At 40.0% G+C, this 12264-nt stretch overlaps 2 protein-coding genes across 2 annotated transcripts; both read left to right on the forward strand.

The window, feature by feature from the left end:
• Positions 1-2263: 2263 nt before the first annotated feature.
• LOC310985989 (guanylin) lies at positions 2264-3344 on the forward strand. The gene is made up of 3 exons (XM_083971677.1): positions 2264-2390; positions 2666-2858; positions 2996-3344. The coding sequence occupies exons 1-3, from the start codon at positions 2313-2315 to the stop codon at positions 3052-3054; spliced, it is 330 nt and encodes a 109-aa protein (XP_083827803.1). The 5' UTR covers positions 2264-2312; the 3' UTR covers positions 3055-3344.
• Positions 3345-7284: 3940 nt separating this feature from the next.
• On the forward strand, positions 7285-10578 carry LOC310985654 (guanylate cyclase activator 2B-like; the record flags this gene model as incomplete). Its single annotated transcript, XM_083971273.1, has 3 exons — positions 7285-7356; positions 8984-9170; positions 10508-10578. 3 exons carry the CDS (start codon positions 7285-7287, stop codon positions 10576-10578), a joined length of 330 nt encoding a protein of 109 aa, XP_083827399.1.
• Between the last annotated feature and the right edge of the window lie 1686 nt (positions 10579-12264).

Below are 12264 nucleotides of genomic sequence, written 5' to 3' on the forward strand. Positions count from 1 at the left end.
TACTCACCCAGATAACTTTGGTGTCATTACAAGTCGTTCCAACAAAATTAGCTCCAGCCGAGAGCCGCGTATATCCGTATAATGTGAGTGCACGAGGCAGCGCAATGCAGCCTCTAAATAACACATTATCTGCAGAGAAACTCGTTCATTTCACCAATATTTTGTTATGATATGCTAGTGCTATTCCCCTCTGAGTCCGGGGTTAGCTGTTATCAACATCCGGGGTCTGTAGGTTGACCTACTGACCTCTGACCTGGATGATGTCATCTCTGAGCGCTGACCGGCTTATTCTGATAATAATCATTCCACTTCAGCATTCGGGTCCATTTTTAGCTCAACTAGTCAGAGCTTTAGTGAGTCCAGGTTGAGGAGAGGAAGCCTGTGGAAGCTGAACTTCATCCAGCTGCTCATTTTGTTCTGACAAGTCGGAAACGAACCGTAGCATTAGCGGTAGCAACAAGCCACGATGCGCGGCGCTCAGAGATGACATCATCCAGGTCAGAGGTTAAACGTCAACCTACACACACCGGATGTTGATAACAGCTAACCCCGGACTCAGAGGGGAATAGCACTAGCCTATAATAACAAAATATTAGTGAAATGAACGAGTTTCGTGGCAGATAATGTGTTATTTAGAGGCTGCATTCTGCTGCCTTGTAGACTCACATTATATGGCTGGAGCTAATTTCGTCGGAATGACTTGTAATGACACCAAAGTTATCTGGGTGAGTAAATGATCGTATTTTATGCCAGAAATAAGGTCCAGATTGTAAAAAACGGTAATTATCCTTTAAGTTTATTTATACATTTCCGTCCAGTGATAGACTTGTGGCCCATCTAGAGTGTGCCCAGCCCTCGTCCTATGTCAGCTGTGATTGTGAAACGAAACCAATGTTAAAGTCCAGTATAACAACGTGCTCAGCAACACACTGACAAACTTGTCTGTTTACAGTGTTAGAATTTAAAATTGTTTGCACCCCCTAGCAAAAAAACAACCCAAAAAAACAATGAGATCATAAAAATTGGTCTGAATATGTAAAAAGGTAAATGTTTATTTATAAAAATCAATAAAATAAACCATCCTTATCATTATCTGCTAAAACCACCTCAGAAAACTCGACTTTTTCTTCATCGGGTTTGATTTATGTCTCGACAGAAGTTAAAGTAAGATGATGACAACAGTGATGAGATCCACTGTGCAGCTGTGTCTGCTAGATAGATGGGCCTTTCATGCTCAGCGTAAAGAATTATGTTTAATGAGTTCATTAACGACCACACAGATGTCTCACTGGCTTGCCACACCCTTACACGCCTGGTGCCACTCACAAGCCAAATCAACTGATTTGTTCATGGCCTCTGCCTGTCTTTGACAGACAAAGTGATTAGATAGTTGCCCCATTACAGGTCACAGGTTTGATTCATGCAGCTGCTGATGTTTGTCACCAAACCTCCATCTACCAAACAGCTTTGAAGGAAATGATGCTAGAGATGCTCATGTTGTTTCTGATCTTTTTTATGCAACACTCACCTGCACCAAAAGTTGTTACAGCTGTTTCTCTGCACCGATCCAGTGTCTGTTTGGCCTAAAAGTCTTTTAGGAGGTATCCACCTGTCTTACATTTGTTACCAACAATTAATTCAGATCTAGACGCACTCAAGGGCTTAATAAATAAAGTGAACTTGATGTGTTACGCTGAAGAGGCAGAAAACAGCAGTTTTAAGTAAATTATGATTTTTATGTGATTATTCCACACCACAGTCTAATGAGAACTCTGCAGGCATCTCACATCATTGAAATTGAATTTAATAGCATTGTCTTTTTCTCTGAAACAAACAGTAAGCTTGTATAATGTGGTGAAACTACAGCAACATATGATTCCTTGTAAGTACTGTAAGTTCAATTCAGGTCTGATCGATCCAATAGGTGTGAGTAACAGGATTTTCTAACAATGGGCTGGTGTGGCTTCATCATTATCAATGGTCATCGTGGTAACTCTTTAACTCACTAGAGGTGTGGTTGATTCTGCAAAACAGAGCAGACGAGTGAGCCAGAGATCCATAAAAATAATCAGACAGATGATGAGGTCAAAGTGGGATTTATGAATTTCCCTTTACAGCGCTGTAAAACATATCGGTACTCATTAACCCGTGAGAAAAGCACCTGTGGTCACATGACCGCTGGGCTGCGGGGGCCAAACTGGTTAAAAGGAGGCCTGTGGCTGGAGGGAGAGGCACACACTGAGCTGAGCACCTGCTGAGCACATCCACGGCCAAGACACAAAGACAAAGCTCTAAGGCAAACAGCTGACACCATGAAGGCCACACTCATCGCCACGGTGACCCTCCTGGTCCTGGCTCTTGGCTGGACAACCGAGTCTGTGCAAGTCGAAGTAAGTGCATCAATTAGCAGTTATGTTAACTGATGTCTTTATGATGGGATGCCAGGGGCTGGACAATGAGTGTTTCTGCTAAAGGGAACCTGACAGTGTGTTTTTTCATATACCTACACATTACAGTGCAGAAATAACTGTACTGCAGAATTAGAAAAGAACTCCGGGCCACATACTTTGGTCTGGTCTCGGCATTTGAGCCAATGCTATACTAACAAACTGAGCCTTTATTTAGGTTTCACCTCTCTAATACAAACATCTGCCTCTTCTTCCAGGAAAATGGATTGTCTTTCTCTCTGGAGGCCGTCAAGAGGCTTCAGGCGCTGACAGAGAGCAGGTTCGCAAAAGGACAACAAAACCCACGATTCAGGGCGAGCAGCGGGTCCTTCTGCACCGACCCCATGCTCCCTCAGGAGTTCATGCCACTCTGTAGGCAGAGGGGAGCATCGGCATCTCTTGTCAGACTAGGTGAGACCATTAAACTGAACAGCCCTCTCTTTGTGATTGATTTTCAAGTGGACACGAGGTTATGAATATTTAAGTGCAGGTGATTTGACAGTGTCAGTGGCTCTGTTGCAGTGGTTAAGTGTCTGTTTATCTTTCAGCTGCGGTTCCCCTGGACGTATGTGAGATCTGTGCCTTCGCTGCCTGCACTGGCTGCTAAACCGACCCACCAAGCCTGAAGCATCTTGCCAAACTTAAGACATGTCATTTCTTTGTTTTTTTTTCTCCCTTTCAAACTAATGACTAGGAATTTCTCCAAAGATTTCCTGGAAATGATGAGACAGTGACTTTATGCCCCCTGAATACCGAGGTTCTGACTCGAATTTTTTGAGTTGTTGTTTGTTTGCAAACTGTTACTTTGTAGCATATTTGGTACTTCTGCTGAACATTATTCCTCATATATTTTATTTTTGAAATGACATCGTTTGTTACAATTCTATCTCACCGAGCTTTGTATTTGTATTTAAAGGAGCATACTCTGTTTTCCCTTTTCTCTTTTTTATTATTATTGTTTTGAATAAAAAGCTTTTACTCATATATTAACTTTGTACTCTTTTTGTGCTCTGGTACCATTAGTTACATTAGCTGACTTTTAGCCAGAAGGCGGGGGAGGAGGAGGAGGACGAGGACAAACAAACCATATTCAATGGTTTTCAACATAATACTACAGTATTGATGTGTTCACACAAAAACGTGTTTATTCCTTCCCCCTTTCAGCTGTGTTTTGGTCTCCTCCTGGGAAACCTGATGACGTCTTTTAATAACAGATGCTCAACTTTTTCATTAGCTTTGTGTTTGTTTGTGTGGTGCTCAGCAGGTGGCATACAGGGGGTTATTAACATTGTTTGACAGTAATAACAGGGGCTGATAAGAGAGGTAAATAAAGATACAGTAAATGCAAGTACGTTAATTGGTGAGCTGATGTTGGGTGAGACACCTCGTAGAGCTGCTCTGACACCACCAGTGGCATTTATTAGTTTACTTTCACTGTGATATACAAGATCACTTCAAACTCTAAGGCAGCGTCTTTAAATAGTGCAAAGAGGCCACAGCTATAAATATTCAATTACAGGTGTGTTAACTTCTACGTGCAACTGTGTGAATAGGCCGTTATTCTTATCACTACTACGATTAGTCCCCTTATCTTAACCCTTAGCTCACCCAGGGAAGGTTCTGGACCTTGTATGCATTTGCTCATCCACAGGTAAGGCCCAGTCTGTTGACGACTGGCCCGGTCTTCCCCATTCTATCATTAATACAACTTATAGCATCACCTCAAGCCTCATTTACCCTCATTGCAGCCTCAAAAATAGGTCCATGTTTTTTGACATTGCAAATATTTTTATGTGTTTTATATAGATAATATCTGACTCAGCTCGTATCTCATTATGCAGATATTCTGTCAGCCGAGGCCCCTAGTGGACTTTACTGGCCACGACACGTGCAATATATCTACAATGTTAATGTCTAATTATTAATAAAATGATGAATGTAGTCTAAAGGGATCTGAATGAATATGTAATAATAAATTTAATAATACATTTATTTGTATAGCACCTTTCACAGAAATAAAATTCACAAAGTACAGTACACACTGTATGGTATTGTCTGTATCCTTCATTTTGTTATTGCTCAATGTTTTTCTTGCTTCATGGGAAGAAAACATCACTTAAGTTTTTTTCACTTGTTTCTAGCAGGACGGTGCCGCACTTTTCACATTCTTTGTTTTTTAAGGATTGGAAACTAATTAGACTGATTAGACATGTAGGGAATAAAAGAATTATCTGAGTAAGTGAGTTGAAGAGGAAAATAAATTATATAAGAGATAGAGATAGATAGATAAAGAGATAGAGAAAGAGATAGAGATAGAGATAGAGAAAGAGATAGAGATAGAGATAGAGATAGAGATAGAGATAGAGAGAAAGAGAGAGAGAGAGAGAGAGAGAGAGAGAGAGAGAGAGAGAGAGAGAGAGAGAGAGAGAGAGAGAGAGAGAGAGAGAGAGATTTTAGTGGTGGCTACTCCATAATGTGTTTGACAGGTTATATAACAGGTGCAGCTGTAAACAGAGAAGATGGAGATGTCATTCCCTCACATGCTGCTAACTTCACTACAGACTCCTGCAGACTCCATTACTGCTTTCCGCTTCATTACGAGTGGTGATCACAACAATCAGCACACACCATTTAATAACATGCTTTTGGCTGTTCACAGGAAATCTCAGTGTTGTGCAAAGGTTACGTATGTTTAGCCAACTGAGTCCAAAAAAAAAATCGTTAAAGGAAAATTCCGGTTGTTGTGCACCTTTATTAAACCTCTGCATTATATCGAGTGTTCCAGTTGTTTCTTTTGGGTTTAGTCCTCTGTGAAGTGACCCAATTGCACCTTTCTATTACCGGTCCTGTCTGAGAGCACCGATTCACCGGCTGAAGCGCAAGAGCACCCCTCCTTTTGGACAAAGTTTATACTGTTTATATTGTACACTATATGAGTTCAGTGGTGTGTCATAAGGATTCCAGTCATGTACCATAGATATTTAATTGTTTTCTGAGTGTTTGTTGTGGTTGAAAGAATTGCCCCCATACTGTAGGTTAGCGTTGTTGCTGTCCCTGGCTAGCGCCGTCTAGCTATAGTGGAACTCTGGTTTGCCTGCATCAATTTTAGTCACGTTTTTTGCTCCCCCCAACACTGTGACCATCAGGACAACGATTTAGGGGTAAAAAATGACCGGAATTCTCCTTTAAGTTATATTACATTGCTTTGTGCTTTAATAAATGTTTTCTTCCGGGGTAAATATAACAATTATTGTAATCATTATGTGTTTAAATGTATTCCACATCTTTAGGACTGCAACCGCCCGCAGTCACCAAAACTCATTCAGGAAAATCAGTTGAGCTGTGCTGAAATACTATTACCAGCCCTATTTGAAAACTGTAGTAATCTATATCAGAGCAAGAAACTCTCAACCAGGTAAAGGGAAATGGCAGTTGGTCATTACTTGAATGTGAAGGTCATCAGTCTGGGGATGATGGGTACAAATCTGAGATTTTTTTTGTTCTTTGTGAGAAATATACCGGTACATTTATGTTTTTTTAAGGCAAACTTGACTAGTATGATTAACTGAGAGAATACGGCACAGATGATATGTTTTCTCTGAGAGCAAATCACCTCATACTTTGTACATGAACTTAAAGCTGTGCTACAATTATGTTCATCATGACCTGTGAGGGCTTACTGAGTTATATAATGCACATTCAAGTAAAAGTCAATGAATACTCCTTATTGATTTTTAAACAATACCCCTATCTGGCAACTCCAAAGTTTTTCATTAACGGTGATGTGTGATTTATAAGAACAGCCGACTAGAGAGGTGTCTCTGTATAGCACATAAAGCCTCTATAAGTATTCGAAAGTTAAAGGTCACGTATGTCAAAATGTCATGATGCTTGTTTCTCATAACATGACACTTGATGCTTGGGCCCAATGTGCAAACAATGTATGTCTCAAAGTTATAAAGAAGAGATTAACCAAAAGATCAAATCTGAAGCTTACATTTCATCTTTTTAACTCAGCAGGATAAAAATACTGGCACAATAGGTTGATTTGGAGATCAATATTACTTATGAAACAAAAGTCTTCTTAGTTCACACAGTCAGACCATAATCCATTGTTGGTGTAGGAGCACACTGTGACTTTTAATGACATCATAGATTTGACCCTTATCTATTGCTGACCATTGAGAAAGATTTTCCTTGTTGCTTTTCCAATGAAGACATGTATATTTTCAAGGAAGTAAAATATCCTTTGAATTAAGTGTTAATCTAACTATGTTCCTTGCATTTTAAATGTATCATAACTTTAGTTTTAAGTGCATTTTTTTAGGTGTGAAAGCAAACAAAAGAGTTTCCATATGCCTCTTGATATCGTCACCAATTGCAAATATCACTACTGTTCAAACAAGTGACCTACATGTACGTAGGTGTTTAGCCTGCTCCTTATCAGACAGCTATGTGATGAATATCTGTGGGAGAAAGACAAGAGATTAGATTTATTGGATGGCACTAAGGGGTCGTGTACGTTAGTATAAAACCCAAAGTCAACAATTAAACATGGGGATGACGGGGGCCACAACAGAGATAGGGGTTATAAACAAATTTAGAGTATAGGGGTTATAAACTAAAAAAGAGGATCCAAAGCATTGGCAGTGCAGCAGCCTGGGGTTATCTTTGACTAACCTGTGTTCCCCTACCTTTACTCTTCAACCTGCCAGTTGCCTTTGTTAATAAATCACTCACTAATCTGTCCAGACGCTTTATAAGAGGCGGCACAGGTATTCAGCGACCACAGAAGAAACCCTCCTCTAAGCTGAGAGAAGTCTTGCATCACGTGAAAATGAGATCGCTCAGCGTCGTCGTTGTTTTGGTGCTGTGTGTGTGCAGTGGAGCTCTGGGTGTGCAGGTTAAGGTCAGTATCTCTTTTTCTTGGGCACACTGTTGACTTTCTTTATCCTTTCAAACTATGTGTTTGGCGTCTTTCTTTTCAGGCTGTCTTTACTCTGTTATTTATTGTCTAAAAGTTGCTTAGGAATAGTCTTTGACACCAAAGATTCATTATTTTGTGTTGTGTGCCTGTTTTCTAAGGCATTAAAAATGCATTTCTCAACAGTTATTCAGTCTAGTCACGTTCACTCTTCAGTGCTGCAAAGCCACGACTTAAAAAGCAATCCAGTCCACTCTTACAATTCAAGCTTGAGTATTCATCCAGCTAATTTCAGCCTTTGCACCTCTTATCATTCCCATTACAAGACACATGCATGCAGAGGCGGTCCTGGCTAGTTTTACGCCCTGGGCGAAACCATCCCTTGGTGCCCCCCCCCCCCCCCCCCCCCCCCCTCAAAAACCCCACCAACGAACAAACACAAGAAAATATTATAATCAGTGTTGGGGGGGTTTCTTTTAAAATGTATTCCCCCACAGATTACTGATTACATGTCCCAAAATCTGTAATCTGTAATGCATTTCGATTACTCAAGTAAAGTAAGTACTTTCTGGATGACTTTTAGCCTATTTCAAAATCACCTGCCTGAGCGCCTTTAACACTGAATTTGATCTTACACATGATCTTGTAGGCTACCGTGGTTCCTTTAAATTAAATCATCAATGAATGTGTTTGAATTTGTCAAACCACAGTTTAATTTGTTATTGATCATCCAGCCATATTTAAATGATTTTTTAAAATAGCCAATCACATAAAATTATAGGCTTAGGCTATATTAAAACTGAGCAGCTTGACTACAGCCTCTGAACCTCTAAAAAAATACACAATTTAAAAGTTTTTGTTTGTGAGTGTAGGGCCAGCAACATGATGATATTTTGAATATAAAGTAATGACAGGAACCACTGTTCCATCTGTGTAGGCTAAACTAAAAATGTGCTTAAACTCACTTCTCTGCTGAAGTCGGTGTGGTTTTGGAAACAGCGTGACGTTGCTCATTATAAACATCATGACAGTCCAGGATCCTTTTTAACACATGATCCTGTCGCAGTTCATTCATGTTGTTTACCAGAGACCGGACATTGAAGAGGAAGAAGAGTAATATTGCTGCTGGGCATCTCGATAGCAACATTACCAAAATGAAGCCAACTTCAGGGCGAGGAGTTTAGCGCTTAACCCTCCTTTCTTTCCCCGCATGAGAGCACTCTGGGCCGGCGGAGCATCCGACGTGAGACCTCAGCAGTCGCAAGTTGATCCCCCCTCGCCCCTCACCTCTCCTGACACACACACAACCTGTAGTAGACCCAGTATATGTAGTAGACCTATGACTCTCAGCAGCAAGTTGACGTGACATAGGGGCGCCCCAGCGACCACTCCACTGACTAACTTGACTGCGAGTTTTGTTTTGTCTTTTTTTTTTTTTTTTTTTTTTGGAGAGCGCTCGTGCGCCCTCACAAAGATTGCGCCCTGGGCGGTCGCCCATATTGCCCATAGCTAAAACCGGCCCTGCATGCATGCACACTCAAATTAAAGCAATTAAATTGTACTGCAGATTTTGCTCCTTTTCTCAAAGCACCTCTTGTTTCTTCCCCTCCAGGTTGGAGACAGGAGCTTCCCCTTGGAGGCAGTGAAGCAGCTGAAGGAGCTGATGGACGTTGGTGATAATGCGAGCCCTCACCTCGCCGAGACAAGCGTTGTAGCCGTTTGTGACGACCCTCTCCTGCCACAAGTGTTTCACCCAGTTTGCAAAGCAAGAGGAGCAGGCTTGGTGTTCTCCACACTCGGTAAGACAGAGCCTAGGATAAATCAAGAAATAATGATGAATAATGTGGACACAAACCCATTCATGTTATATTATTAGTGTATCCCTCTCAATTTGCTTTCTAATATGTTTTCTGACAAATGTGCAGAACTGCAATGGCCATTGTTTGGGTGAAAAGTTATGCCAGTGGGTGTTTATCACAACGAGCCAATAGGCTTTATGCACAGCTCCACTACTTCCTGAACTTAAACAAGCTCCTTTACTGTATTTCCTGTCTTACATTATTGGACAAACTGATGAATCCAGGTGTGTCTGACTCTGACCTCAGTGGTCACAACAATGGTCAGACACACCTGGATTCATCAGTTTGTCCAATAATGTCAGACAGGAAATAAAGGAGCTTATTTAAGTTCAGGAAGTAGTGGAGCTGTGCATAGCTAAAGCCTATAACACATGTATTTGTTGTATCTACCCTCCTGTCTGTGGCACTCAGCCATAGTGGAAATGTAACAGCTGGGCTCTGTAGTTATTTGGCAAACATTACTCAAACTGTTGGGTGTTATTTTCTGTCAAAGATTAATAGTTGACCACGTGTTTGTATGTGTGATTTATTCCAAATGAATAATAACCACTTACATTGTAGAATATCCCAAAAAGTGCCACTCAACTAGGCTAAGAGGCTGATGAGCATCAAGAGCAGCGGCTGCTTAGCCTTGTTCTGTGGAAAGGTGATAACATCGGCTTCTCAGCGCCTCTAAAGTTTTGCCAGCCAGTGACTTATATCTTGTTTGTTTAATCTGCACACCAGCCCCGACATGAGAGTCAGCTCACTCCAACTGTGTTTCTCTCAGCAAGAAATGGAATTGGCATATTAAGCATCAAACCACTGCCCCGCTCTACCACCCAAGCTACAACTGCTCAACTGCCTGTTAAATGAGTAGCCTATCTACGTCAACATTAATTTTCGCTTTAGGCAAATTCTTGTAGGAAACAATCACACGCAGATGCTGTTTAATCTACAGTTTTATTACTCAGGCACGTGTTCTCTCTTAGACTCAGGATTAAAGACACTATATTCCTCGAGATCTCTGTTTACACATTGTATTATGCACATCCTGGAACAACTGCCCCATAAAGTGGCTCTGGAATGATAATACCAGAGAGGGCATATGAAAAGCTGTGCAAATAGTCTTTCAGGGCCATTAAAGCTCATTGGACACAGATGGCACCCTTGTTGATCCCATTATGTATAAGAGAGGCATTTCAGAAGTGGAAAGTTGGCCCTTGGGTGGCACAAACACATATTTTGGGTCATATGAATATTATATTGAGTTTAATTTTTTTCTTTTTTCTTTCCAGCGTATATCATCACGCCTTCAGATCCCTGTGAAATATGTGCCAACCCCTCCTGCTATGGGTGTCTGAACTGAGACTGCCATCTGCTCAATACAGAAACACATCGGCAGAGAGCGTCTGGGGATTGTCACTTCCATAGGTCTTTTACATTTCTACATTTCTGTCTTTAAGACATCCAGCCAAGCCGAATGGGTCTCAAGGCTGTAGCCATGTTTTGTTTGTTTGTTTTTTTTACATAGAAGTTACATAGAAACCCCTGACTTATTTACCATTTTTATATGTTTTTGATTGTGCTTATACATATATATCCACTTGCAAATAAAGAGTCAAAACAGCTGTCCTGTAGTCTTTGATTACTTTAATGTCTGCCTCTTGCTTTCATATTGAACTTTTAATTTATTGAGTTTGATGCACACTATATAAAAATATAAAATGTGTATTCTTGGAGTTTTTTGTTTTTTTTTGAGTATTTGTAGTACAGACAACGCTACTGAATGGACAAAAAAATAAATAAATAAAGGTCACTATTCAAAGTCAAATGAAAGCAAATTGCAAAAATAGTTTCACAACTCATCTCTTTTGGAGATGAATCATTTGGAAAAAAGCTTTACAACAATTGCCAAATTAAAATCAATCCATCGAATTAACAATAACAATGGACAATGGATTTTGTCAATAATTAGCCTACTTATAGCCAATTAGAGCAGCTAAGTGTGCAAGAGGATGCATTACTGACAAAATGCATCAATACACATGGGGTCAGTGTGCTGTTTCTCCTACCACAGCACTTCATGTTCATCAGTACTTACACATGGAGTCATTAAGGGAATTTCTATTAACAGTCATTTAAAGCTGCTGTCGACATAGTGTTTAATTTGCATCCACTGATCCATAAACCCTGCAATAATGTGAGTGTAAGGGATAAGATAATGGACTGGTCAAATTAAAGCGATCAGTCTCAACAATCACTGTGTTTAATCCTTAATGGCTGATGAGTGTTTCCATCCCTAGTGTGCATTTAACTAATTAGAAACAAAGCCAACGCTGTTCTGCTCTTTTCAACTCGTCAATGCATCCTTTGACAGGCACGTCCTTTTTTGCGTGTCATCCTGTTTCATTAAACAAATGTATTCAGCCTTTGGGAAATGGACTGTTTGTTAAACACACAATTTCAAAACAGGTCAAGAGTAGAGCAATTTTGCTCTTTTTTTCACTTTAAACACTAATGATGGACTGATAATAGTGAATGTCATGGTTTAGGCCCAAGTAGCCTATTGAGATACATTCACACAGGGGACAGGCTGCTGCTTTACTGGATTTAAGATCTGAATATTTTCACAGTTACATAACCTACACATTTTTTAAAACATGATACCTCTGACAGAAATCTATAGGCTACATATCTAAGATAATATAGGGTGAATATGGGTAAACTGGGACACTTTCTGAAAATTAACCTTCAACATAATTTTTGATTATGAACCAAATGTCTTAGCCCATCATATGATACCATTCTAAACAGCTTAAGATATCTACTACTGTATACTATGTAGAAGAAAAAAACAAAGAAACATTAAACACTGGATGGATGACCCTTCACCAAAAACACAAAACACAAACACCAAAATTCCCTGGCACTATTTGCAAAGTGGGACACTTGCAACACATTCAATTTTTATTTAAACACAATAATAAGCACAACTATTAATTTCTGTTTTGAAATATTTGTAATAATTTTCAAAAAACAGAGGTCCAATACA

This window comes from Trachurus trachurus (genome assembly GCF_905171665.1).
Source record: "Trachurus trachurus genome assembly, chromosome: 5".
NCBI classification, from domain to species: domain Eukaryota; kingdom Metazoa; phylum Chordata; class Actinopteri; order Carangiformes; family Carangidae; genus Trachurus; species Trachurus trachurus.

What these genes read in the sequence shown, in the direction of transcription:
- LOC310985989 (XM_083971677.1), top strand. Translation starts at nt 2,313, where the DNA reads ATGAAGGCCACACTCATCGCCACGGTGACCCTCCTGGTCCTGGCTCTT. An exon ending in CCGAGTCTGTGCAAGTCGAA is followed by an intron (nt 2,391 to 2,665) that starts GTAAGTGCATCA and finishes CTCTTCTTCCAG; the next exon opens with GAAAATGGATTGTCTTTCTC. An exon ending in GGCATCTCTTGTCAGACTAG is followed by an intron (nt 2,859 to 2,995) that starts GTGAGACCATTA and finishes TTTATCTTTCAG; the next exon opens with CTGCGGTTCCCCTGGACGTA.